The sequence below is a fragment of the Filicampus tigris genome, chromosome 10, assembly GCF_054856515.1.
Source record: "Filicampus tigris isolate MCC_2025a chromosome 10, RoL_Ftig_1.0, whole genome shotgun sequence".
In the NCBI taxonomy this organism is placed as follows: domain Eukaryota; kingdom Metazoa; phylum Chordata; class Actinopteri; order Syngnathiformes; family Syngnathidae; genus Filicampus; species Filicampus tigris.
The window spans coordinates 9,154,742-9,175,794 of NC_141226.1; the positions used below are offsets into that span (position 1 = coordinate 9,154,742).

Genomic DNA, 21,053 nt, shown 5'->3' on the forward strand with positions numbered 1-21,053 from the left:
CTAGGACGACAGCTTTGCCATATGGATGGATGGATGGATGGATGGATGGATGGATGGATGGATGGATGGATGGATGGATAGATGGATAAAACACACTTTTTATTTCAAACTAACAATATGCACACATTTAAACATTTTCATGCGGACCTACCCTCATTCTAGCTGAAGGCAAGGAGCCGACTCGAGCCAAATAGAACGCGCCCCACGCTGTTACAAAATATACGCCATCACTATTATGAGCTTGTGTAAACGCAAACCACTCACGTGGGTTTATCTTGTGAAGTTGGAAATTACAGCGAGCATTTTCATTAAATTCTAGCTTATTGTCGATTTGGACGTCTTTTCCTCTTACCTACTTTTCACCGTATATGAGGCATCGTGTTACGAGGACGTAAGTTGGAACATGAGTGACCGCTCATAGCTGATATATTAAAGTCTGTGGCATTGTCTTGCAGTAGTGTTTTGTAGTACAGTACTCACTGAATAATTATTTCTCGTTTGTCTTCTTATTTCACAGCTCATTTTTCTCTTTCTTGACCAAGTCATTCGATACCATCATGTCAGACAAGAAGCGCAAAGCAACAACTGCCGCTGCTGCTGCTGCTTCTGCTGAGCCCAGTGCCAAGCAGCTGAAGTTGGCCTCCACCAAGGAAGGCAAGAAGGAAAAAGCAGCAGGGTGGCTCCAAGACCTTGTCAAACAACACAGGTCCAACAATAAAGACATGACAGTCAACAAGAAACGTGTTCGATTTATATCAGACCTACAAGAGGCAAAGCAGGAGTCAGAAGGGGTCCTTTATTGGATGCTTAGGGACCAGAGAATACAAGGTTAACACATGATCTCATGCATTGAGCCTCCAAAAAACGAAACTTCCTTCTGGTCATTTTAATTTCATCTCCTTTTCTTTAGATAACTGGGCATTGATCCACGCCCAACACCTTGCCCTGATGAAGAATCTGCCTCTGCACATCTGTGTCTGCTTGTTTGTTCCCAAATCCGAGTTGTCCACACTGAGACATTACAGCTTCATGCTGAAGGGTCTGAAAGAAGTAGAAAAGGTACAAAATGACATTTATATGTAGGACTGGATCAGTTAGTACATTGCAAATATTGCCAAGCCTGTTTTGGGAATTTGAAAACATTTGTGGGTGTCACTTAGAGAGGAAAACAGTATGGACATTTAACATCACAATTATATCTTTATTATCACAAAATTGCTAAAAAATATATAAACAAGCAATTCTCAGATTTATGAACCAAAAGCATGCAGCATGTTTTATTTTGAATGCAAAACATTTATTTTGTATCTGGAAAAAAAGTGTGTCCCACAAAAAGGTTTGGGAGCTACTGTGTTATGGAAAGGTGAACTACATCCATTTTACGGTAACTCTTGCTTGCAGCATTATTTTGGCCGAATCCATACTAGCACACAAACTCTCCCATCCTGTTGAAAAATTGGATTTAATGACAAGCGATTAATAGGTTTTGTATTTAATCCCCATGAAATTGTATCAATTTATTCCCAACAGTCTATTTTCCTAATTGGGTAGCATTTCTCTTCACTGCTTCCAGTATGTGAACGTGAATGTAGTTTTCTGTCCAATCAAATTTTAGCATGCATATGTTGCCATGACCATTTGATTTGCCCACTGCACATAATCAGTAGTACTGGCCCATGTAACTTCACCTCGATTAGAAATGGGACTGCCAATCAGGTTTCATATTCGTCCCAGACTGCTAGCCCTCGATATCAGTGTTTTTCCATCCTCTGATTGGTTTGTCCATCCATCCACCCATCCATTATCTGTACCGCTTCTCCTCACAAGGGTCGCGGGGCGTGCTGGAGCCTATCCCAGCTGTCTTTGGGCAGTAGGCGGGGGACACCCTGAACTGGTTGCCAGCCAATCGCAGGGCACACAGAGACAAACATCCGCACTCACAATCACACCTAGGGGCAATTTAGAGTATCCAATCAACTTACAATGCATGTTTTTGGAATGTGGGAGGAAACCGGAGTGCCCGGAGAAAACCCACGCAGGCACGGGGAGAACATGCAAACTCCACACAGGGAGGCCGGAGCTGGGATCGAACCCACGACCTCTGAACTGTGAGGCGGACGTGCTAACCAGTCGACCACCGTGCCGCCACAAAATTTGTCTTTAAAGTTAAATGAGAAAAACATCTGCAGCGATCTGTACACAATGCATTTATTAATCAGCATCTTTGGTGAGTAGGATGCATTTTCTTAAAACATTTTTAGGATTTTGTCATGTTATTAGATTGAGTATTTTTGCTATCATTGTGTCATGAGGTGGTGTTAAGTAGTTGGGTAAGTCCCAAGTCAAAGTCCCGGTTACCAAATGCACAGCCTGTCTGCCACTAGTTAAAACATCTCTTGTCATCAAACAGGAATGCAAATCTTTAGACATCCAGTTCCATTTGCTGCACGGCTCCGCGGGTAAAGTGCTACCTGGCTTTGTGTCCGATCACGGCTTTGGGGCGGTCGTGACGGACTTCTCACCGCTCAGGGAGCCTCTGAAGTGGTTGGATGATGTGAAAAAGGGTCTACCAGATGATGTTCCTCTCATTCAGGTAAATGTAAAATCTTGGAGATAAATGGAATTGGATTATTGGAATTGCCTGTATGATTTCTAAACCCAGTTTACTGACATTTTAATTGGGCACCTGATTTTGTTCTACAGGTTGATGCCCACAATATTGTTCCATGCTGGGTAGCGTCTCCTAAACTTGAATATGCTGCCAGGACAATCCGGGGAAAAATTACAAAACTTTTACCAGAGTTCCTCACTGATTTTCCCGTGGTTGAGAAGCACCCCTACATGGCAACAAAAAAGGCCAAAGTAAGTTAAACCATTTTTCTCGAATTGTAGTCACTGAACCCCCGGAAGTCTGCGAGTCGTGTGGTATCATTTAGGAACATTCATATCTACATATGGAGACCAGCATTAATAAAACAAGCAAAAATACTAAATTAAATACTCCTCTCAGCCGTAGCCTTGTGCCAATTAAAAGCTCTGTTAAGATTGTGATGTATCATCACATACTGTAAAACTGACATCTGTCAGGGTTCAGCATGATACAAGGGAGGGCAGTTTATGAGATTTTAATGAAATGAGAAGTAATGAAATAAAAGTGACTGGAAACTGAGGCTTGGCGACAAGACTAAACTAGACTTAACTGGACAACAGGTAATTTTGTTCAAATGAGAGCAACCGACTACGATGACACACTACAACGACCCAACAAGCACTGAACAAAACTTAGCAACTTAAATACAAGCACACTGGCGAGACAACAATAAACACCTGGACAAGACACACAAGGTGGAAGGGAGCTGATTGGTTATCACTAGGGAGTGGAAGGCACAATCATGACGAGACAGACAGAACACTGAGCAAAAACATGAAACTAAAAAAAATTTAAAAAAAACTGACTAAACATGACGGTGACCCATCAAGGGACGGCTCCCAGACATCCCCAGAAACATAACCCAAAAGACAGTTTGGGCGGACGGGGGCCAGGAGGCGGGATCACAGCCTACGAAACACAGGCTGTCGGGCAGTCGTCCCAGAGGCCTGACAAGCAGCAGCAGGGCATTCGCCGCTGCGACGGGACTAGAGGGCGACCGCAGGTCACCCGCCGCCGCAATGGGACTGGAAGGCGGCCGCAGGGCACTCGCCGCTGCGACGGGACTGGAAGGCGGCCGCAGGATGTGCGCCGCCGGAATGGGAACAAAGGGCGGCCGCTGCGCTGGCGCCGCCGGGACGGGAATGGAGGACAGCTGCCAAGAAGCAGTCGGAGCATGGCTGCAGCTGCCGAGGAGCCGCCGGTAGGCGGCGTCGACAGGGGAGGGGCGGTAGTGGTCAATGAGCTACTGGAGGGCCGACTCATCTGCCGAGGAGCCGGAGGACTGCAGCTGACAAGACTCAGACTCGGCGGGGGACCGCAGCCGGCGAGGTGCCAGCATGGGCATGGGAGGCAGCAACGTTGGCCATAGGCCTGCTGGGTCCGTTGCTGGTCGGGTCATTCTGTCAGGGTTCAGCATGATACAAGGGCGTGGAGGACCGAAACGCAGGGAGGCGAGGCAGGAGGGCAGTTTATAAGATTTTAATGAAATGAGAAGTAATGAAATAAAAGTGACCGTAAACTGAGGATTTTTGTTCAAACGACGGCAATCGACTACAATGACACACTACAACGACAATGACCCGACAAGCACTGATCAAAAACTAGCAACCTAAATACAAGCACTGACGAGACAACGAGAAACACCTGGACAAGACACACAAGGTAAAAGGGATCTGATTGGTTAGCACTAGGGAGTGGGCGGCACACAGGTGGACACAATAATCATGACGGGACAGACAGAATACTGAGTAAAACATGAAACTTAAAAAAAAAAAAAGCAGACCAAACATGAAAACATCCCTGCATGAATAAAGTCATTTTTGTTGTGAAAGCAAGCATATTATGACAGGAATGAATTCCCATTATTTTAGGAAACAAAAGGTGATTTTTATTTTCGAGGTTATAGTAATTTTTGGGGGAGAGAGAATAAAGTACCAGTAGTCCTTTTCCATAATAATGTATATGTCGAGAGTTAAGTTGTTGTTACAGCTTTCTTCCCTCAAAAATATAATTTTTTTCATAATATCACTTTTTTCCTTGTTAAACTTTAAATTAAATAGAATACAATATTATGAATATCTTGGAAAAACACAAGTATACTCTTAAATGGCAGAAAAAGTAAGAATTTATTAATCCCTTCCCTTGTTAAACTTTGACATTAATATCGATTGTCACGATATGTGTTATTATTATTATTTATTTAATATTATGACTTCATCATAGAAAAATATGACTACTCTCAAAACATTCTGACTTTGACCCCGAAAAAATACATCTTTGTTCTTAGAAAGTACAACTCATAACATCCCTCATATTTGACATATTGCGACTTTATCTTGGAAAAACACACTATATCCTTAAAAAAATTACATCTTTTTCCAGGAAAAAATGTGGTCTTTTTTTTCTTTTTGGTAAAGATGAGGATGTTGTTATACTACAGTGTTTTTTCCCCAGCCAGTAGATTGGGCCAAAACCGTGGCCTCCCTGCAGGTGGACAGAACCGTGGACGAGCCGGAGTGGGCCCAGCCGGGCACCATGTCGGGAATGGCCATGTTGGAATCTTTCATCGACGTCCGCCTCAAGCTGTTTGGCACTCAACGTAATGACCCCAACGTTGCTGCGCTCAGCCAGCTGTCCCCTTGGATCCGCTTTGGTTAGTAGAACCCCTGAAGAAAGAAAATTTGAACACTTGCTCAACTTTGCACACATTCTTCTCCGTGGTTTGAACCCTAATCATACTTGGTTAACATAAAGCTTCTTAAATAGTTGATTTATGCACCTCTGTATGTCTGGTATTACCACAATTTCAAAGATATGCACTTACAGCAGTGCCTTGATTCCACCCGAAACACTCGTATCGCAAGTCAAGCTTATCCCATTGAAATGAACGGAAATGCCATTCATTTGTTTCAATGAGCATTAAGAATACAGTATACAGTCTCGTCTTTTCTGAAAATATAGGGGTATTGTTATATTTTTGGCCCACATGTGTTGCTGCACCATTTGTGTTCAAATATTCATTACGTAAAGGGTTATAACTACCGCAGCATCGAGGCTAGTTTTCATTAGGCACAGTTTATGTGTTTTGTTTCAATACACAAGTAATTCTCTTTATTTTGTGTTGACTTGTAAGTCAAGGTACCACTGTACTGTGTTACCGCATTATGCTTGCAGGATAGAGACTGAGCTCTGCCATGAATACTGAATATTGACCCCCACCCAAAACACTTTCTAATTTCATATAGAGGCCTTAAGATGCAGAGCACTTTTTTCAATTAGACATTGCTAGGGTATGATTTAATGTAGTTCTTGCACTCATATTATGGCACAAAAGTAATGCTTTTATTTTGGAAAGTTCTTGAGCTAAATACAGACACTGCAAGTAGGTGAGTTTTAGGTAGGGATAGGTCTGAAAAGCAGATAGGTCAGAAAAAAAAAAAATCACGAATAAGGAAATTCACAAGTAGCGAATATGTGGGGGAACTCAAGATGTTTATACTGTACATATGTAAAGAAACTGAGTAACTTTTCCACTCCAAAGTCTGTTTTCGACCAACATGCGCAAAAAAAAAAAAAAAAAAAGTAAACAGCTTCACATGGTGCTTTAAGTGCTTCTGAAAGGGGCTCGCTCAATAAAAGCGTATTCTGTGTAAATGGATCTCAAGCCAGGCCGATGTTGCGGTCGCTCTACGCCGCCTCCATCCATAATGCGGCTGTGTGGCACTTTCCCGTGTGATCATGCTGCTGCCTTTCCTGGATTGCTTTTGTCACAGTGCTCTTCTATTGATTTCTCCAGAGAACCATTGATCTCAGCAGTGTATCATGAAGAGGCGCCAGTGCTTGTCGCTTGCTTCCACGTGGCATAAGCGCGGCCCTGATTTTACTTGTGCCTTTGAACCCCTATATATGTTCCAGATCCAATCGCAATAGGTAAAAATCTGTGGTATAAAGAGACCATAGATACAATAGGTATTTTTTTTTTAATCTGTTATAGTTTTACCCCACCCACATGCTCTAAGCACATTTAATTGTATTAAAACATACCTTAACCTATTCAAATACCCTTTTTTTCTTAAAGTATTCTTTGCCTGTTGTCACTCTCTTGTTGTCAAGATGTAGACCATTGTATAATATCATTTTGAGCAAACAAAGACTTCCTCGCTTGCAAAATTGTCTGAATAAGAGAGTAAGCATTCTTGCTCAAGCTGTCTTGTCACTCGCAGTTGTAAGACTGACACAGAATATATGAGAATTCAACATTTTAACATTTAAACACTAACTTGTCAACCCAATCCATGTCATTTCATCTATTGAAAGTCTGCTAGCCTAATGCTAACATTGAGATAAGACATAGATGGGCTAACTGAAATTAGCATGGATGTTACGGTTATTACAAACCTTCAAACAACTGCTACTTCATCACGAACCAAGCAACGACACAAAGAGCGTATCGGCTCTTCGTCTTGCTCTTAATTCTGTTGCATGTCTTCCAGTAGAGCTCGGTGCTGCCTGGCATGTTGTGGCACAACGTGGTACTACACCAAAGGCGCATAACTCTGTAGAAACCCCTAAAAAAAATGGATCGCTTAAAAATCATAAGCCTCAGTGCTTCTGAATGGGCTCAAAGGATCAGTGTATTCTGCTCTTTATACTCCGTACTGATATTGTGATTTTTGTGATTGCTGCTAACAGGACACCTTTCTGCCCAGCGTGTGGCACTGCAAGTCCAGCGCGGCGGAAAGAACGCCAGTCAGTCAGTAGCGCCCTTCATCGAAGAGCTGGTGGTGCGCCGAGAGCTGACTGACAACTTCTGCTTTTACAACGAAAAATACGACAGCGTGGAGGGTCAGTTGAGATCTTTCAGGTTTTGTTTCCAAGTATGCAGTAAAACATTAACTTTGCAAGAGTTTTGTGTTTTTATTTTTGATTTTTTTTGGGGCATACCACTATGAAAAAGGGTACCCATGATTTCCGAGGAAATGTCCAATGTGAACGATACAACCAGAAAAGAACCAATGCATACCGAAAAACTATTACAGTTGTACATCGTAATATTATATAAATCGTGAAATGTGAGTGTGAGAATAGTTGAAACAGACGAGGCTTTTTTTAACATTAGAAAATTATAAAAGGCCACAAGATGACCATTGCTTTAGGATAAGCGATACAGAGAGTGGATGGATGGATGGAGTTATTTTATTTACCGTAATTGTCATTTTATTATACGCCGTTGGTCTTGCTCATGTTGAGTACCGGTAGTTTGGAATACCTGTGAATGTGTATTCCAATGACCTGGAAGTCAACCTGGAAAAGATTTGTTGGACTCCTGCTGTAAATTTGATTCCCCTTTTAACATAAGCTCTTGTTTGACATGTATTTTTAATTCTTCAAACTCTTTGGGATTAGTTTGTTCATATAAGTAATGCAAATCAAACAATGTTCGTCTTATAAGTAAAGATAGCTTTGTAACATGATTTGGTTTTGTTGCATTGAGGGTAAAAACCATTGATTTGAAATGTGGTAAAGAAGCAAAGCAAGATATCCACATTCTAACTTAATTTTAGGATTCAGTAAATTCTTTAATATTCAACAGTTTTTCATCTCTTAAATTGACATATTTTTAAGTGGTAGATGATTTCCTTCTTTGTCAGTCCATTGAGTACATCTGAAATGACTAATTTCTTTTTATGCCGTATATTTCCAGGTGCTTATGAATGGGCTCAAAAGAGCTTGAGAGATCACGCCAAGGACAAGAGGCCATATCTGTACACCCGAGAGCAACTGGAGAAGGCCAAAACGCATGATAAGCTGTGGAATGCAGCTCAGGTACTGTATAAAATTTTACCTAAATAAAAGGGGGGAATATTCTGGAAAGGTCAGCACCACAGAGTAGCGATTAGCATGTTGGCCTCACAGTCAAGCTGTGCTGAGTTTGAATCTCAGCTCAGGTACTCCTAGGTGTAGTTTGTATGTTTTCGATAACAATCCCCAAAGGTCGGTTAAATGCAGACTTTCCACTGCATCCAGAATTTCCTCACAGCACTTCACTTTTGCCACATTTTATTGTTGTAGGCTTATTCCATCATTGAGTTGATTAATTTTACTCAAAATTATACACGCAACGCCCCAATGGTGCATCAACAAAGTACTGTGAACCCTTTAGACACTGTTTTTGGGGTAAAGCAATCTGAGGCCTGCTGCGGATAGTAGAAATCTGTGAGTAATTGGTGCACCTCTTAAAAGATATAATTTACTGTAATTACCTGTAGATGGCACAAGATGGCAGAAAAGGACCATATTAGTCTTAATGAAGCTCCTCAACTCACTCCTGCACCAAGATACCCCCAAATTGGCCCAAAGCAATACTGTTATGCCGCTTTTCCTTCAGCCCGAAACAACACCACACCACGCGGCCTCCGTTGCTTTTCCATAAGAACAGGCACAGGGGACAGGTTGGGGGCGGGATCAGCTGAACTTTGCAAGCTTGCACTGCATTAATTTGCGATGTGTAGGGTTCTGCAATAACATTTCACAAGTGACTTCCTAGCATGCTTCAGTGCATGCGCTCGCAAACATTTTTACCCCAAACTTGCGGATTTTAACTATTAGCACATATGAAATTGTAAATATGGTTCACCGTTGTTGTAAAATACTATTATGGTTACTGTATGTACTGTATTTCTTTTACTTTGGAGACGGCCGGGGGGTGGCTCTGTCTCGCTTGTCTAAAACCAGGAATGGGTGTTGCAGCGGAGTCCCTTGCTATATCGTTGTCGGCCAATCAGGTGACAGTGTTGACACGGTCCCAGACGTCATGAGCTTTAGAACCAATAGAGTCCAATAGAAAAGTGACCAAGCAAAGTCACTGTCACTGTCTCCGTCTCTGCGTGAAACCGGGCTAATGGAAAAGCATAATTATTACCTTACCTTGAGCACTAAAACAGCAAATAATTTTTCAGCAAATAACAAGAGAATAGGTTCAAAAAGAAACAATGAATTGAAGAAATTGTGCATGCTGACCCATGAATGTGCGAGGGCAGCAGCTATTAGTATACTTTTGTCCATTGTTAGCTTGACAAAATAGTTGCCTGAATCATATTTCAACTTTTTTGAAGAAACAAATATTTGAGCAAGTAATGCAATATTTGTTGTATATTTGGTGACAGTAAGGTAATACTTATTTATTTGTTGTTGGTATTTTTTTAAGATATTTTTGTTAATTGATTTAGTTAATTTTGAGGGATTTAATGAATATAATCAATTTTGGAATACAGCTGTAGCAGAACAAAATGCAGAAAAAGTGAAGTGGGATGAATACTTTCTGAGCACCCTGTCAAGTGCCGCCAGGTGTGAATATGTGCATGAATGTTGTTTCTGTATATGTGCCCTGCGATTGGCAGGTGACCAGTCGAGGGTATACCCCGCCTCTCACCAAAAAGTCAGCTAGGCTAGACTCCAGCTCGCCCGCGACCTTAATGAGGATAGAAGTTGAATGAATGGCAATCACGGAAAAGTTTTTAATTTAACTTGTTTACAAATAATTGTGTCTCTGGAGCTTCTGCCAAGCCATCAACTGTGAAATTAACAGAGAGCCATTTATTTGTGAGCAGCCACTGTTAGAAAATGTGTCTGTAATCCAAACTTTTACTTTTCTTTTCTTACAAACGCTGACCAGACAACACAGAGACACGTTTATGTCATATCAGATCTGCAGCGTTGTTGGATGCATCGAAATGCATCAGAGAGTCTTATCAGCATTCGAGTCAGATAATCCATTACACACTTGGAATGTACTGTGAAGTTTTTGATTGAGGGGTGTGATGGAATTCTTGATCCTTGATGTATACATTTTATTAAACCACTCGAGAAATGTTTTAATTTGTGGAAAGTTTGCACAATACACTTACAGGGATAGAGTCCTGCCGCAAATAGTGAAAAACCGCAATTAGTGCATCACTTTGGATTTGAAATCAACTGCGCATGAGTCAAAGGTAAAGATTAGGCGGTGAATCCCAGCTTGTCATGTTGATTATGAGGGAGGAAAAATGCCACCATGTTGGAAGTTGCGCAAGATTAGGCACCTGACGCTCCAACAGATGATGTACTGTATATGAATGTTATAAACAATTATGGAAAAAGTCAGTCCGTCATTACTGACCAAATCGGTCATCGTCAGTCCGTCATTGTTATATTAACCACGCTTCTGTCATAGCTAATTTACAGTTTGTCACTACTATTTTAGGACCATCAGACCATTTTAATCTTCTTCTTCGGTGGCATGCCGTTGTCGTACTACTTACTATGTTACAAGCATTCGCAGCACAAGCAGTGTGTCTACTCTGATCAATGTTTGCAATCATGTACCGGTAGTTGTATTAAGTCCATTTTGTCTTCCTTGTTATCTATATTTTGATTGATTCATTTATAACAGACAATAGTGATTTTAGGTCATTTTATTACCTGACATATTTCGGTGTGTTACTTCCGCCTTCATCCGAGTGTCACTGGTGTAGTTGTGATGCGTCTTTATCAGCTGGTGTTCCATGAGGGCGTGATATGCCTGTCAAAATTGACAGGCAAGTCAGTTAGAGTCAACATTGACAGGCAAGTCATGCCCCCGCTGTCGGTTCACCCCTCCAGGATGCAAAGGCGCAGGGCAGGCCAAGAACAAAAATAACACAACACAGAGAGGAAGGAAAAAACAAACAAGAACACAGAGGAATGGTAACGTTGCCATACGTGAGGGATTACGGGAACGTATTCAAAGGGCAATGAAAAAATACAACATTAAGACACCCGTCAAACCACACACAACCCTCCGCCAGATTTTGGTTCATCCAGGGTCCATCCATCCAGCCAAGACAAAATACACCCGGAAAATAAATGCAATTCCATATATGAAATTCCGTGCAAATCATGCAATAAATCACACATCGGGGAGACAGGAAGGAGTTTTATTACAAAAATGAACATAAGAAAGAGTGTGAGAAAGAGACAGCAACAAGACAAACAAGAGCAATAAAAGAACAAGCACAACAGGAACACTACAAGTCAGCCATCACCGACCACTGTAAAAGAGAAAACCACATCATGGAGTGGGAGAATGCCAGAGTCATCCGCACTGAAGAAAACAAACATCAGCGCTGGATCAGGGAGACCATTGAGATCCGCAAGCGAGGCCCGAGGACCATCAACAGGGACGAGGGTGCTTTTATGCTCTCTACCACCTGGAGCAGCATCCTGCAGGGGTGAACCGACTTGCCTGTCAATTTTGACAGGTAAGTCATGGAACACCAGCTGATAAAGACGCGTCACAACTACACCAGTGACACTCTGATGAAGGCGGAAGTAACACGCCGAAACACGTCAGGTAATTAAACGACCTAAAATCACTATTGTCTGTTATAAATGAATCAATCCAAATATTTACAATCATGTGTTTGACTCAAACGTTCAATAAATAAACAAATTGTAACATGCCGTGTGCCTTGTAAACCAGTAGAAGATAAATCGAAGATAATAGTCCATCACACGATATTACGCACTTGCCTCCCTCTCCAGGAATCTCTGTCTGACTCTCTCACACCATCTGGCATATGTGACCCAAACTGGGAGTAATTGTTCACAAAATATTCATCAGTACTGACGGAATGCACACCTCTGGTGTTTAGTTTTACAGTAAACTCTAACTGAGGTGTCATTTAACAGTTTAAAGCACGCTCAATGAGGGTAGTATCATATAACGTCAGACAGTTGCTGCGCAGGTAGCCTGGTGTAGTCAGGGTACTTTCACAAAGTCAGGAATTGACACACACATCACGCCATTCCACAATTGTTTTTCTTTGATTATCATGTTTTTGAGATTGAGAAAAGACAAATCCACATCACAATTAAATTTCAATCAATTGCCCAGACCTTGTAGAAAGTATGTGTTGTGATCTTAACAAAAGATGTTCAATGAGTGAATGGTGAACAGTACACCATGTAAATTCAAACTAAAGCCATGAGTTAAGCCAGCATTGATCTTTGCGCATTGCTCATTTCTTAATTTGCTATCAAAATCCCTTCTTCAGTCTTTTTTCATAGTTTGAGGTGTTGCAAAAGTAAGAAAAAAAAAACGATAGCATCAAAGTCACTGTTCTACGGAGCCCCTAAGGTGACATGGAAGTAAAAAAAAAAAAAAAAATTGCGTTCCCTAGCAAAGATTTGCGTTCCCTCGCAAAAATTGCGAGGTAACGCAAAGTTTTTGGGCGAGGGAATGCATTTTTTAAAATTCGTGTTTGTGTCAACGGGTCATCTTCCGGGCAAACAAAAGCAACAAAGGGAGCGTTTCCAGCCATAGGCGAGTTTAATTGAATTGCTTTGAATTCGCTTGGAATACAAAGACATAAAATCAGTTTTTGATATTAAGCACGATTTCCAAATAAGCGAAAGACATCTGAAGCGAGTGCTAAACAATAAAGGACATCTCTTGACCGCAAGGAGCGTTCCAAGTCCTCCTCCATTATTCTTGCCGGCCGTCTCCAACGTACTGTCGTCTCTCAAACAGCCGCGCATTAGAGGCTAGGCTAGGCTAGCTGCCAAACTGACCCGAAAGTAGATAAACACACATTTAAGACAAAATGCATTCCCTCGCAAAAAAAATGTGCGTTATCTCGCAATCTTTGCGAGGGAATGCAGTTTTTTTTGTTGTTGTTTTTTTTACTTCCATGTCACTTTATGGGCTCTGTAACTGTTCTGCTTGACATTGTTTTGTTTTTTTTCTCAAAAATCTCATCTTCTTTTTGGTCAGAAATGTCTGTTTTTGGTGAAACCAACCAAACCAACGTTCTACTGCTTATTATTGAAGAATAGAAAAATCTAAACAAACTTTGGTGTCTGGTGAAAGGAGAGAGTCAAATTTTTTTGGAGGTTGGGTGCTTATATTGTTACAAAACAGCATTCGATGGTTCTTAAAAGATGAGTCAAAATGTTCTATAATGGCTGGCAATACGGGGAGCTGTGTTTTGAAAATGGCTGCTAGTGGATTAGTTAATATTGGCAAATATATTTAATTGCGAATTTTTGATGGAAATGACAAATTTTGTGTGTATTTGTTTTAGTCACCGAATGTTACCTCCTCTCTTTAGTATCAGATGGTCTCCGAGGGTAAGATGCATGGCTTCCTGCGGATGTACTGGGCCAAAAAGATTCTCGAGTGGACTTCTTCACCAGAGGAGGCGCTCTCCATCGCTCTCTACCTCAACGATCGCTACGAGTTGGACGGCCAGGACCCAAACGGATTTGTGGGTACGCCACAGCTTTACTTGTTCGTTTCAACATACAGTATCAAATTAAGCCAATCGCCCTCTCCTTTATTGATTCCGCTCTTTGGTGTCTTTGGCCCTCCCTTTAGGTTGTATGTGGTCTATTTGTGGCATTCACGACCAGGGATGGGCAGAGAGAGAGGTTTTTGGAAAGATCCGCTACATGAACTACAAAGGCTGCCTTCGCAAGTTTGACGTACCCAAGTTTGAGAAAAAATATTGTCCCAAAAGTCTTTGAGAGGCATGTTCTGCCTCTTTGGTTTTTCTCTGTTTGCAGGTGATTTACTGGCTGTGTTTACAGAGCATAGTGATATGTTGTGACATGCAGGTCAAAATCTTTGGTGCTGATGTTTTGATACAAATGTTCATTTATTGTAAGTATCAGTATCTGTAGTTAGTTATGTGGACCATAGGGTTTATTATTCTTATTTTCATATTAATATACAGTACAATGCTTAACACATTTAGTAGACCACGAGTCATAAAACGAGAAGAGGCTTTACAGCTTCATGAATTACTTCAACGCGGGCTCTTTCAATTTCAGTAAGCGTTTACCATTTTGAACTGGAATGAGAAATTTTGAATTTAATTCACTTTTCTAATAATGTACAACGGTGCCTTGAGATACGAGTGACTCGACTTAGGGTTTTTTGCTTTCACTTGCGAGCACAGGGCTGTTTGGTGGCAGCAAACTTCCCAACAAGCAGCTGTCAAACTAAACACAAACGGTGCAGCAACACATGTCGACAGACGATATAAGAATACCAAGCCATGCGTCTGTTTTTTTTCCCTCTGTGAAGTACAACTAATGTTAGTGCTGTACTGATAAGTTGAGAAGAGTTGATACATCTCAATGAATAGTCCAGCCACCGGTCTCTTATACTATACCAGAAAGAGCAGCCCAATGATCGTTGATGCAGTGTGACAAAAAAATTGTTAAATTCTTTATTTTTAATTATATTGAATTATGTCATTACTGTATGTTTTTATAAAGTGCAATATTATGGAGTGCTATATTTCTTCATTATAATACAAAAAGCAAGATTTTTTTTGGGGGGGGGCGTGGGTGCTGTAATGGATGAATGGCATCTCCATTCACGTAAATGGAAAAAGGTGAGTTGAGGTGATTCGAGTTATGGGTGTGGACACGGAACAATTTAAACTTGTATCTCAAGGCACTACAGCACTTAATTATTTCCTATTTTTTGTAAAACGGTAAATTAGAAAATTTATTGATTAGCATTTTAAATATAATGTCGGTTAAATAGCTTTTGCTGAAGGATTAACCATAACAGAAACCTAAAATATGATTCGGATAATTGCTGATGCTGACACATTGTGAGCTGGTCTAGTAAATTTGTGAAGGACTGTATGTATAATTTTTCATTACATGTATGTTTATTACTGTTTGAAACACAATAAAACATTGTCTTTAGTCTTCACTAGTGTTTGTCTGAAATATTTGAAAATCAGTCATTTATTTATATATTTGTTGAAGTTTAAAAACTTTTTTTTTTTTTTTAAAGTTCACAAGCAAGTAGCCGTTCTGTTCCAATACAATTCCTGTTTCGGCGGGTTTGAGTCTTTCAGTTGCATGCGAATTATGGCTGCGTTCGGAAATAATCTCCGCTCTCGGATTGGTGCTCTAGCTCTAGATCTCACCAGAGATCAGCATTTTACTAAATATTTGCGGTGTGTTTATCGCCTTCCACCTACAGCCGGGTACCCTTCCGCCATCCATTTATCTGCCATTTTGTCCGGCCGGACCAAATAGTAATCATCTATAGGCCGATTCAATCATTTTAAACGGGCTTTCCAGTAGTGTTTCCGACTACCGAATTCAATGAAAAAACAAACCAAAAAGAAGAGTCAGGTCAAACTCCTGAAGTAGCACTACCCACAGTTCCTAACTGCGGAGGCTTCAAAATATTGTGCAACACGCATTCGCCCATGAGAGCAAGAGAAAACAGCAAAGGATAAAGACAATCAATTACCGCGCTTGGACAGTAGGATCCAAATCCCTACCTTCGGGCAAATTCATAACTTATATTGGAAAACACATAACGTCGGTACCACACCTGCACCACTAGTGTATATTATATTTTTTTAAAAAAACATGAGAACCTCTCAAGTAAGTGGAGTCATGAAAATCGATTTTTTTCCCTCAGCCCTCCCACATATCGTCAAGTCCCCCCTTAGCTTGGGAAGAAAAAATCCTAGCGCCGTGCCTGCTTTGTAGCCAAAATATACTCATCACCTGTCTCTCAACATCTACAATGTGTATACCGGTGCTCTAAAAACAGTTGGGTTATTTCATTAACCCAATTTTTGGATTGTTTGTGTTTGGGTCAATTTGCCACAATTCTAAACACTACTTTTTAATTCAGATTTTCCATGTTAACATAAGCATATCACTGAGTAGGATGAGATGAGCTTTGGCTGCTTCGTGACCATGCCACACGCATGAGGACCGATTAGTGGGCCCGACTAAAATCCACTTCTGCCCTTGCTTAATCAAATTCTTCAAACCTGTCACCCCTAAAAATGGGCGTCCGGCTGGTCCGGCCCCGGGACGGAGTGCCCAGCTCTGACCAAATGTACATCGTCCCCTACTGTTACTGTTGCTGAAATTATGTCAATGTCAGGAGTGATGTACGTGGGGATAAATACACATTTTTTAAACCATTCAGTTGTTTTTATTAATACATTTTTGGGGAAGAGGCAGTATCCTTAGCATTACAAATAAAATGAATAAATAAATAAAATAGTGGAATAACCCAATAATTTGCATTGTTTTGACCCAATTTGTTGTGTTCATGTCATGTCATGTCATTTTCCAAACCGCTTATCCTATACAGGGTCGCGGGGAGTTGCTGGAGCCTATCCCAGCCGTCAACGGGCGAAGGCAGACTACACCCCGGACTGGTCGCCAGCCAGTCGCAGTTGTTGTGTTCATTTAACCCTAAAAGTTGGGTCAAAACTGAATAACCCAATTTTTGGGTTCAAATTGACCCAAGCCTGGGTCGGTCCTTTTTTACACAACACAACAATTGGGTCAAATTTAACCCCAAAATAGTTATTTTTGACCCAACTGTTTTTAGAGTGTTGTTTTCACATACTGAGTTAGTGAGTTGCATCATAATTACATTAGGAGCTTTAGTGAACACTGATCATCTTTAGCCTTCGTAAAGTCTTAATTAATTACACTAAGTGGAGGAGCGGGGGCTAACTTTACCTTTGAGCAAGCCGCACACATTTCATAAACAACTATCTGAAACTACTCTGGGCTGTTTTTTTGAAACATAAAATTTCCTCCTAGATCTTGTTTTGCACTAATTAGCTGGATGTGATGAGATCCGTGCACTGTAGGCCTTTGGTGCAGCTATGGTTCTTTTCAAAGTTCTCTCTAAATAAAGCTGAGTTGAGTTGAGTAAAAAGGGATTCAATTATTAAAGTGACAGTATGAATTTATATCTCAAAATAACACCATGACTAGAAACTGCAGTTCTCTCAGAAATTGTGCCTGAGCAGTTTTGGCAAAGGCAGAAATAAGATTAATGCAATGGTCAAACCAGAGAGAACTATTCTCGTGATGTGATTAAATATAGATAAAATTAAATATATAGTCAATGCCGTTTGCTTTGTTAGGTGCGAATCCATGCCAGGTGGCACAATTGATGTGTTTGACTTGACATTTGAACTGCAAAACATACATCATGTTGTGACCGCCAGTCAGTGTCGAAAATTTACTGACTACGTCACACAAACAGCACACACACCTCGAACCGTGCAGGTTGTGTGCAGAAACAATAGTTGGCAAAATAATCATTGCGATCTGTGGGCATGTCGAGCTTTATACCGCATCCAGCTTCCAACAGCTACATGCCATGGAAAGGGATAGACATCCAGCAAAAAAAATGATGCAGCCCGAGTACTTCCTGGTCACTGTAGCACAAAAGCTTGGGAGTTTAACTTTTGAAAACACTATCTGATCGTCAACGTTACTGGAAAAAAAATTAGGAAGTTTAAGTATTAGTGTCCAAAGTGCATTTATGTTGAGCACTGCTGTGTGCCTTTATCTCAGGTTTCTTCTAAATTCAAGTGTCCTTAGTTTGAAAAAAAAAAAAGGAGAAAATCACCAGATTAGGAGATTGCACGTCAGTGGTGGTTGCCATCCACAGAGAGAACTTTGATATTTGACAACAACCCCACACCCAGATGTGTAGCTGATAGATTTTAAAAGAGGCCATACAGGAACAACCATCGGGTAGAAGGTGGTATTTTTTAAAGGGAGGCGCTGTAATCGTCTATTTCAACGGAGCAAGTATTTCTTTGCCGCTTCAAGACAGGATATACCCTCAATTCACATTCTTGTCTGTTCTTACGCCCTTGTGACATCATGCAGGGGATGACCGTACGTCCCTGCATTGTTGTTATCATGGGCAGCGCCGCCAGCTCAGTAGGGAGGTTCTGGTACACCACCTGTACATTGAGGCCGGAGGATTACACAGTAGTGATGTTATCACTCCTACAGGGTACTTCTGTTAAAAATAGAACAAAACAAACAAAATGAAAACCCATTCAATTCAAAATGGATCAGTTTGAAACAATCCATTCCCTCTACTAGGGAGTCAGTCATTCGTGCCAGGTGCATATAGGTTATAACATTTGTCTGGTTATTTGTCCTTTTTTTGTCATACTTGTGTTGTTTAGCTAGCTGCCCCAAGGCAATCTTTACAAAACAAAGACTTTGTTGACATCTTACGGAAGCACCGCGAAAATAAAGTTCAACATCACGTTACAACATGATACATTTCACATTTAAATATAACACCTTATCATGTTAAAACGTGAAACTCGTCACGTTAAATGGCGATAAGTTTGGCTTCCTCAATCAGCATAACAATATGAAGCAATTACCTGGTTCAGGTCACTGGCGGAGTCCTTTTTGTGTCTTATAAATAAAAGTTACTAGCTACGTAACTACTAATACATTAAAGGAAATGAGACCAAAAAAGAAAAAGGTGCTTAAAATGATTTTTAAGATTTAAAAAGAACACAGCGTTCCGCCAACAACCTAGACTAGAAGCAATTGCCAATTGTTTTGTAATTCTGAATGTGAAGGCCAAATGACCACACTAGTTAAGGTAAGCCATTTTTAAGATAAAAAGAAATACTTTAACATAGTTTGCTATGCTAGGAGTGCTATCCATGTCACATGATCACTTATCACATTATTGCTTGAAACTTTTCATGTTAAAACATGAAATGTTTTAAATTTGAAAAAATGGCTGGACTAAGCATGGCCGGAAGTGGATTTTAGTCCGGCCCACTAATCGGCCCTCATGCGTGTGAGGCTGTCGTGAGGCGGCCAAATTTCATCTCAGCCTACTTAGTGAAAGGCTTCTTTTTAGGCTTCTTTCTACTCCCGCGTCGGCGCGAGCAAGCACACGCAGCTGGGTAAGTACTAGTGGTGTGTTTGAAGCATGTTTGTCCAGGGGTTTGAATAGTAAATTAGCCAGCTAATGATCTTTAAATAAACCTTTTCCGTTAGCATCTCTCCCGTGGCGGCGACATGCACGTTTTTCTTTTTTTTGGGGGGTGGTGAGGTGGGGCGGAAGGGGGTGGGGGGGGTGATCATTTTTATGAATAAGGGGGGGTCGTGGCCGGAAGGGTACTCAGGTCAAGGGTGGAGGGTCGCGGCCGGACCGGCAAATCAGGGTCAAGTGCCCAGCTCTGCTGATTGGTGAGCAAGGTTCAAACAATTTTTTCTGTCAGAGGAGAAAGCCCCTCTTCTTCTCCATTGTGGCATACAGCAAATGGAATAGCTACGTTCAAACTCCTGTGAGAATTGTGAGGCAAAGCGACGTTTCACAATAGCATACCTTTATCATTCCCTTTCCCCATGGAACAACATTGCTGTCACATGGCAAGAAGATTTTCAACCTACGAATGCAGTTCAGCGCCACTTTGAGAGGCTTAATCACACTGCCCCAATGCATAATGCAATTTATGCTATCCATGTCAAGTTTCTTGAAACAGGATCTGTTCTTTCCAAACCACACAGCAGAAGGCCTGCCACAACCGCCGCTGTTGAAAACATCAATGTGACGGCCATAAATCTGCTGAACTGCAGTCCCAGGCAGGAAAATGTCTTGCCAGGCGGCAGTTTTGCATCAACCGATCCATTGGCATGGGCAACAGAATTTGATGCTTTCAAAAACTACAAGCAAAGCTATTAAACATAAAAGAAGACAATATGAACATATTAACAAGTCTGTCCGAATGATACTGATTAGGCCTACCAGTACTAATATTTGGCAATGCTACTGGGTATGAGCAAATTTAAGACGAATGTCATTGAGTCAAGCACATGTCACCGATCAAGGCAAAACTAAAAAAACATTGGAACTTCAACTCTGTATTTGTGAGTTGTTTTTTTTGTCCATCTGTTAGTTAGTAGGCTACTTCCTGTTCCACGGAGGAGAGTCAATGCTTAGTGTCATAATGGTGATGAGGGGTGGTAATTATCTCCCAAATTTATTGGAGTTGTCCTTGCTCAGGCTGCTGGGAGTTAATAATGCGTGGGTTGAGGATCATCAGTGTCATTTCATTGGGGATCGCTTTACAAAATTAGTGGGACAGGGGAGAACACTTTTGTTTTCTTCCATTGAGTTTATTGGATTGTGTGCCTTCTGTTTTTATTTCTCTGTTAATCTTCAGGTGTGTCGGTCGTTTGAGGACAACAATTAGTCAATCACACTTCAGTGTGGTGTCCTTGGATTTGTTATTGTCTAAAAAGCGATGGTTGGAACTTAGTAGCATACAAATACTGATCTTATATTTTTTTTAGATATTTGAGGATAGGCTGTTCACTAAATGAAGGGTGGATGGCTGTATTCTGTACTTTACTTGAGTATTTAATTTTCTGAAAATTTTACTCCATACATATGAAAACAGATGAGCCTACTACGTATACTTTCTACTGATTACTTTGTCTATTAGTCTCATAATGTTGTTCAACCTCCACTGACGATGACACTACATGGAAAGGATGGAAATAGAGAGCGGTTAAGTCACTTACGGGCCACATTTTC

General features: G+C 41.0%; 1 protein-coding gene across 1 annotated transcript; it reads left to right on the top strand.

Annotated features, from left to right (window-relative positions):
• Positions 1-73: 73 nt before the first annotated feature.
• Positions 74-15,398, top strand: cpdp (CPD photolyase). The gene is made up of 10 exons (XM_086043861.1): positions 74-391; positions 518-828; positions 911-1,059; positions 2,411-2,593; positions 2,704-2,862; positions 5,105-5,303; positions 7,343-7,495; positions 8,355-8,476; positions 13,780-13,939; positions 14,046-15,398. Exons 1-10 carry the CDS (start codon positions 369-371, stop codon positions 14,192-14,194), a joined length of 1,608 nt encoding a protein of 535 aa, XP_085899987.1. The 5' UTR covers positions 74-368; the 3' UTR covers positions 14,195-15,398.
• The last annotated feature ends 5,655 nt before the right edge of the window (positions 15,399-21,053 follow it).

What these genes read in the sequence shown, in the direction of transcription:
- cpdp (XM_086043861.1), top strand. Translation starts at nt 369, where the DNA reads ATGAGGCATCGTGTTACGAGGAC. An exon ending in GTCTGAAAGAAGTAGAAAAG is followed by an intron (nt 1,060 to 2,410) that starts GTACAAAATGAC and finishes GTCATCAAACAG; the next exon opens with GAATGCAAATCTTTAGACAT. An exon ending in TGGCAACAAAAAAGGCCAAA is followed by an intron (nt 2,863 to 5,104) that starts GTAAGTTAAACC and finishes TTTTTTCCCCAG; the next exon opens with CCAGTAGATTGGGCCAAAAC.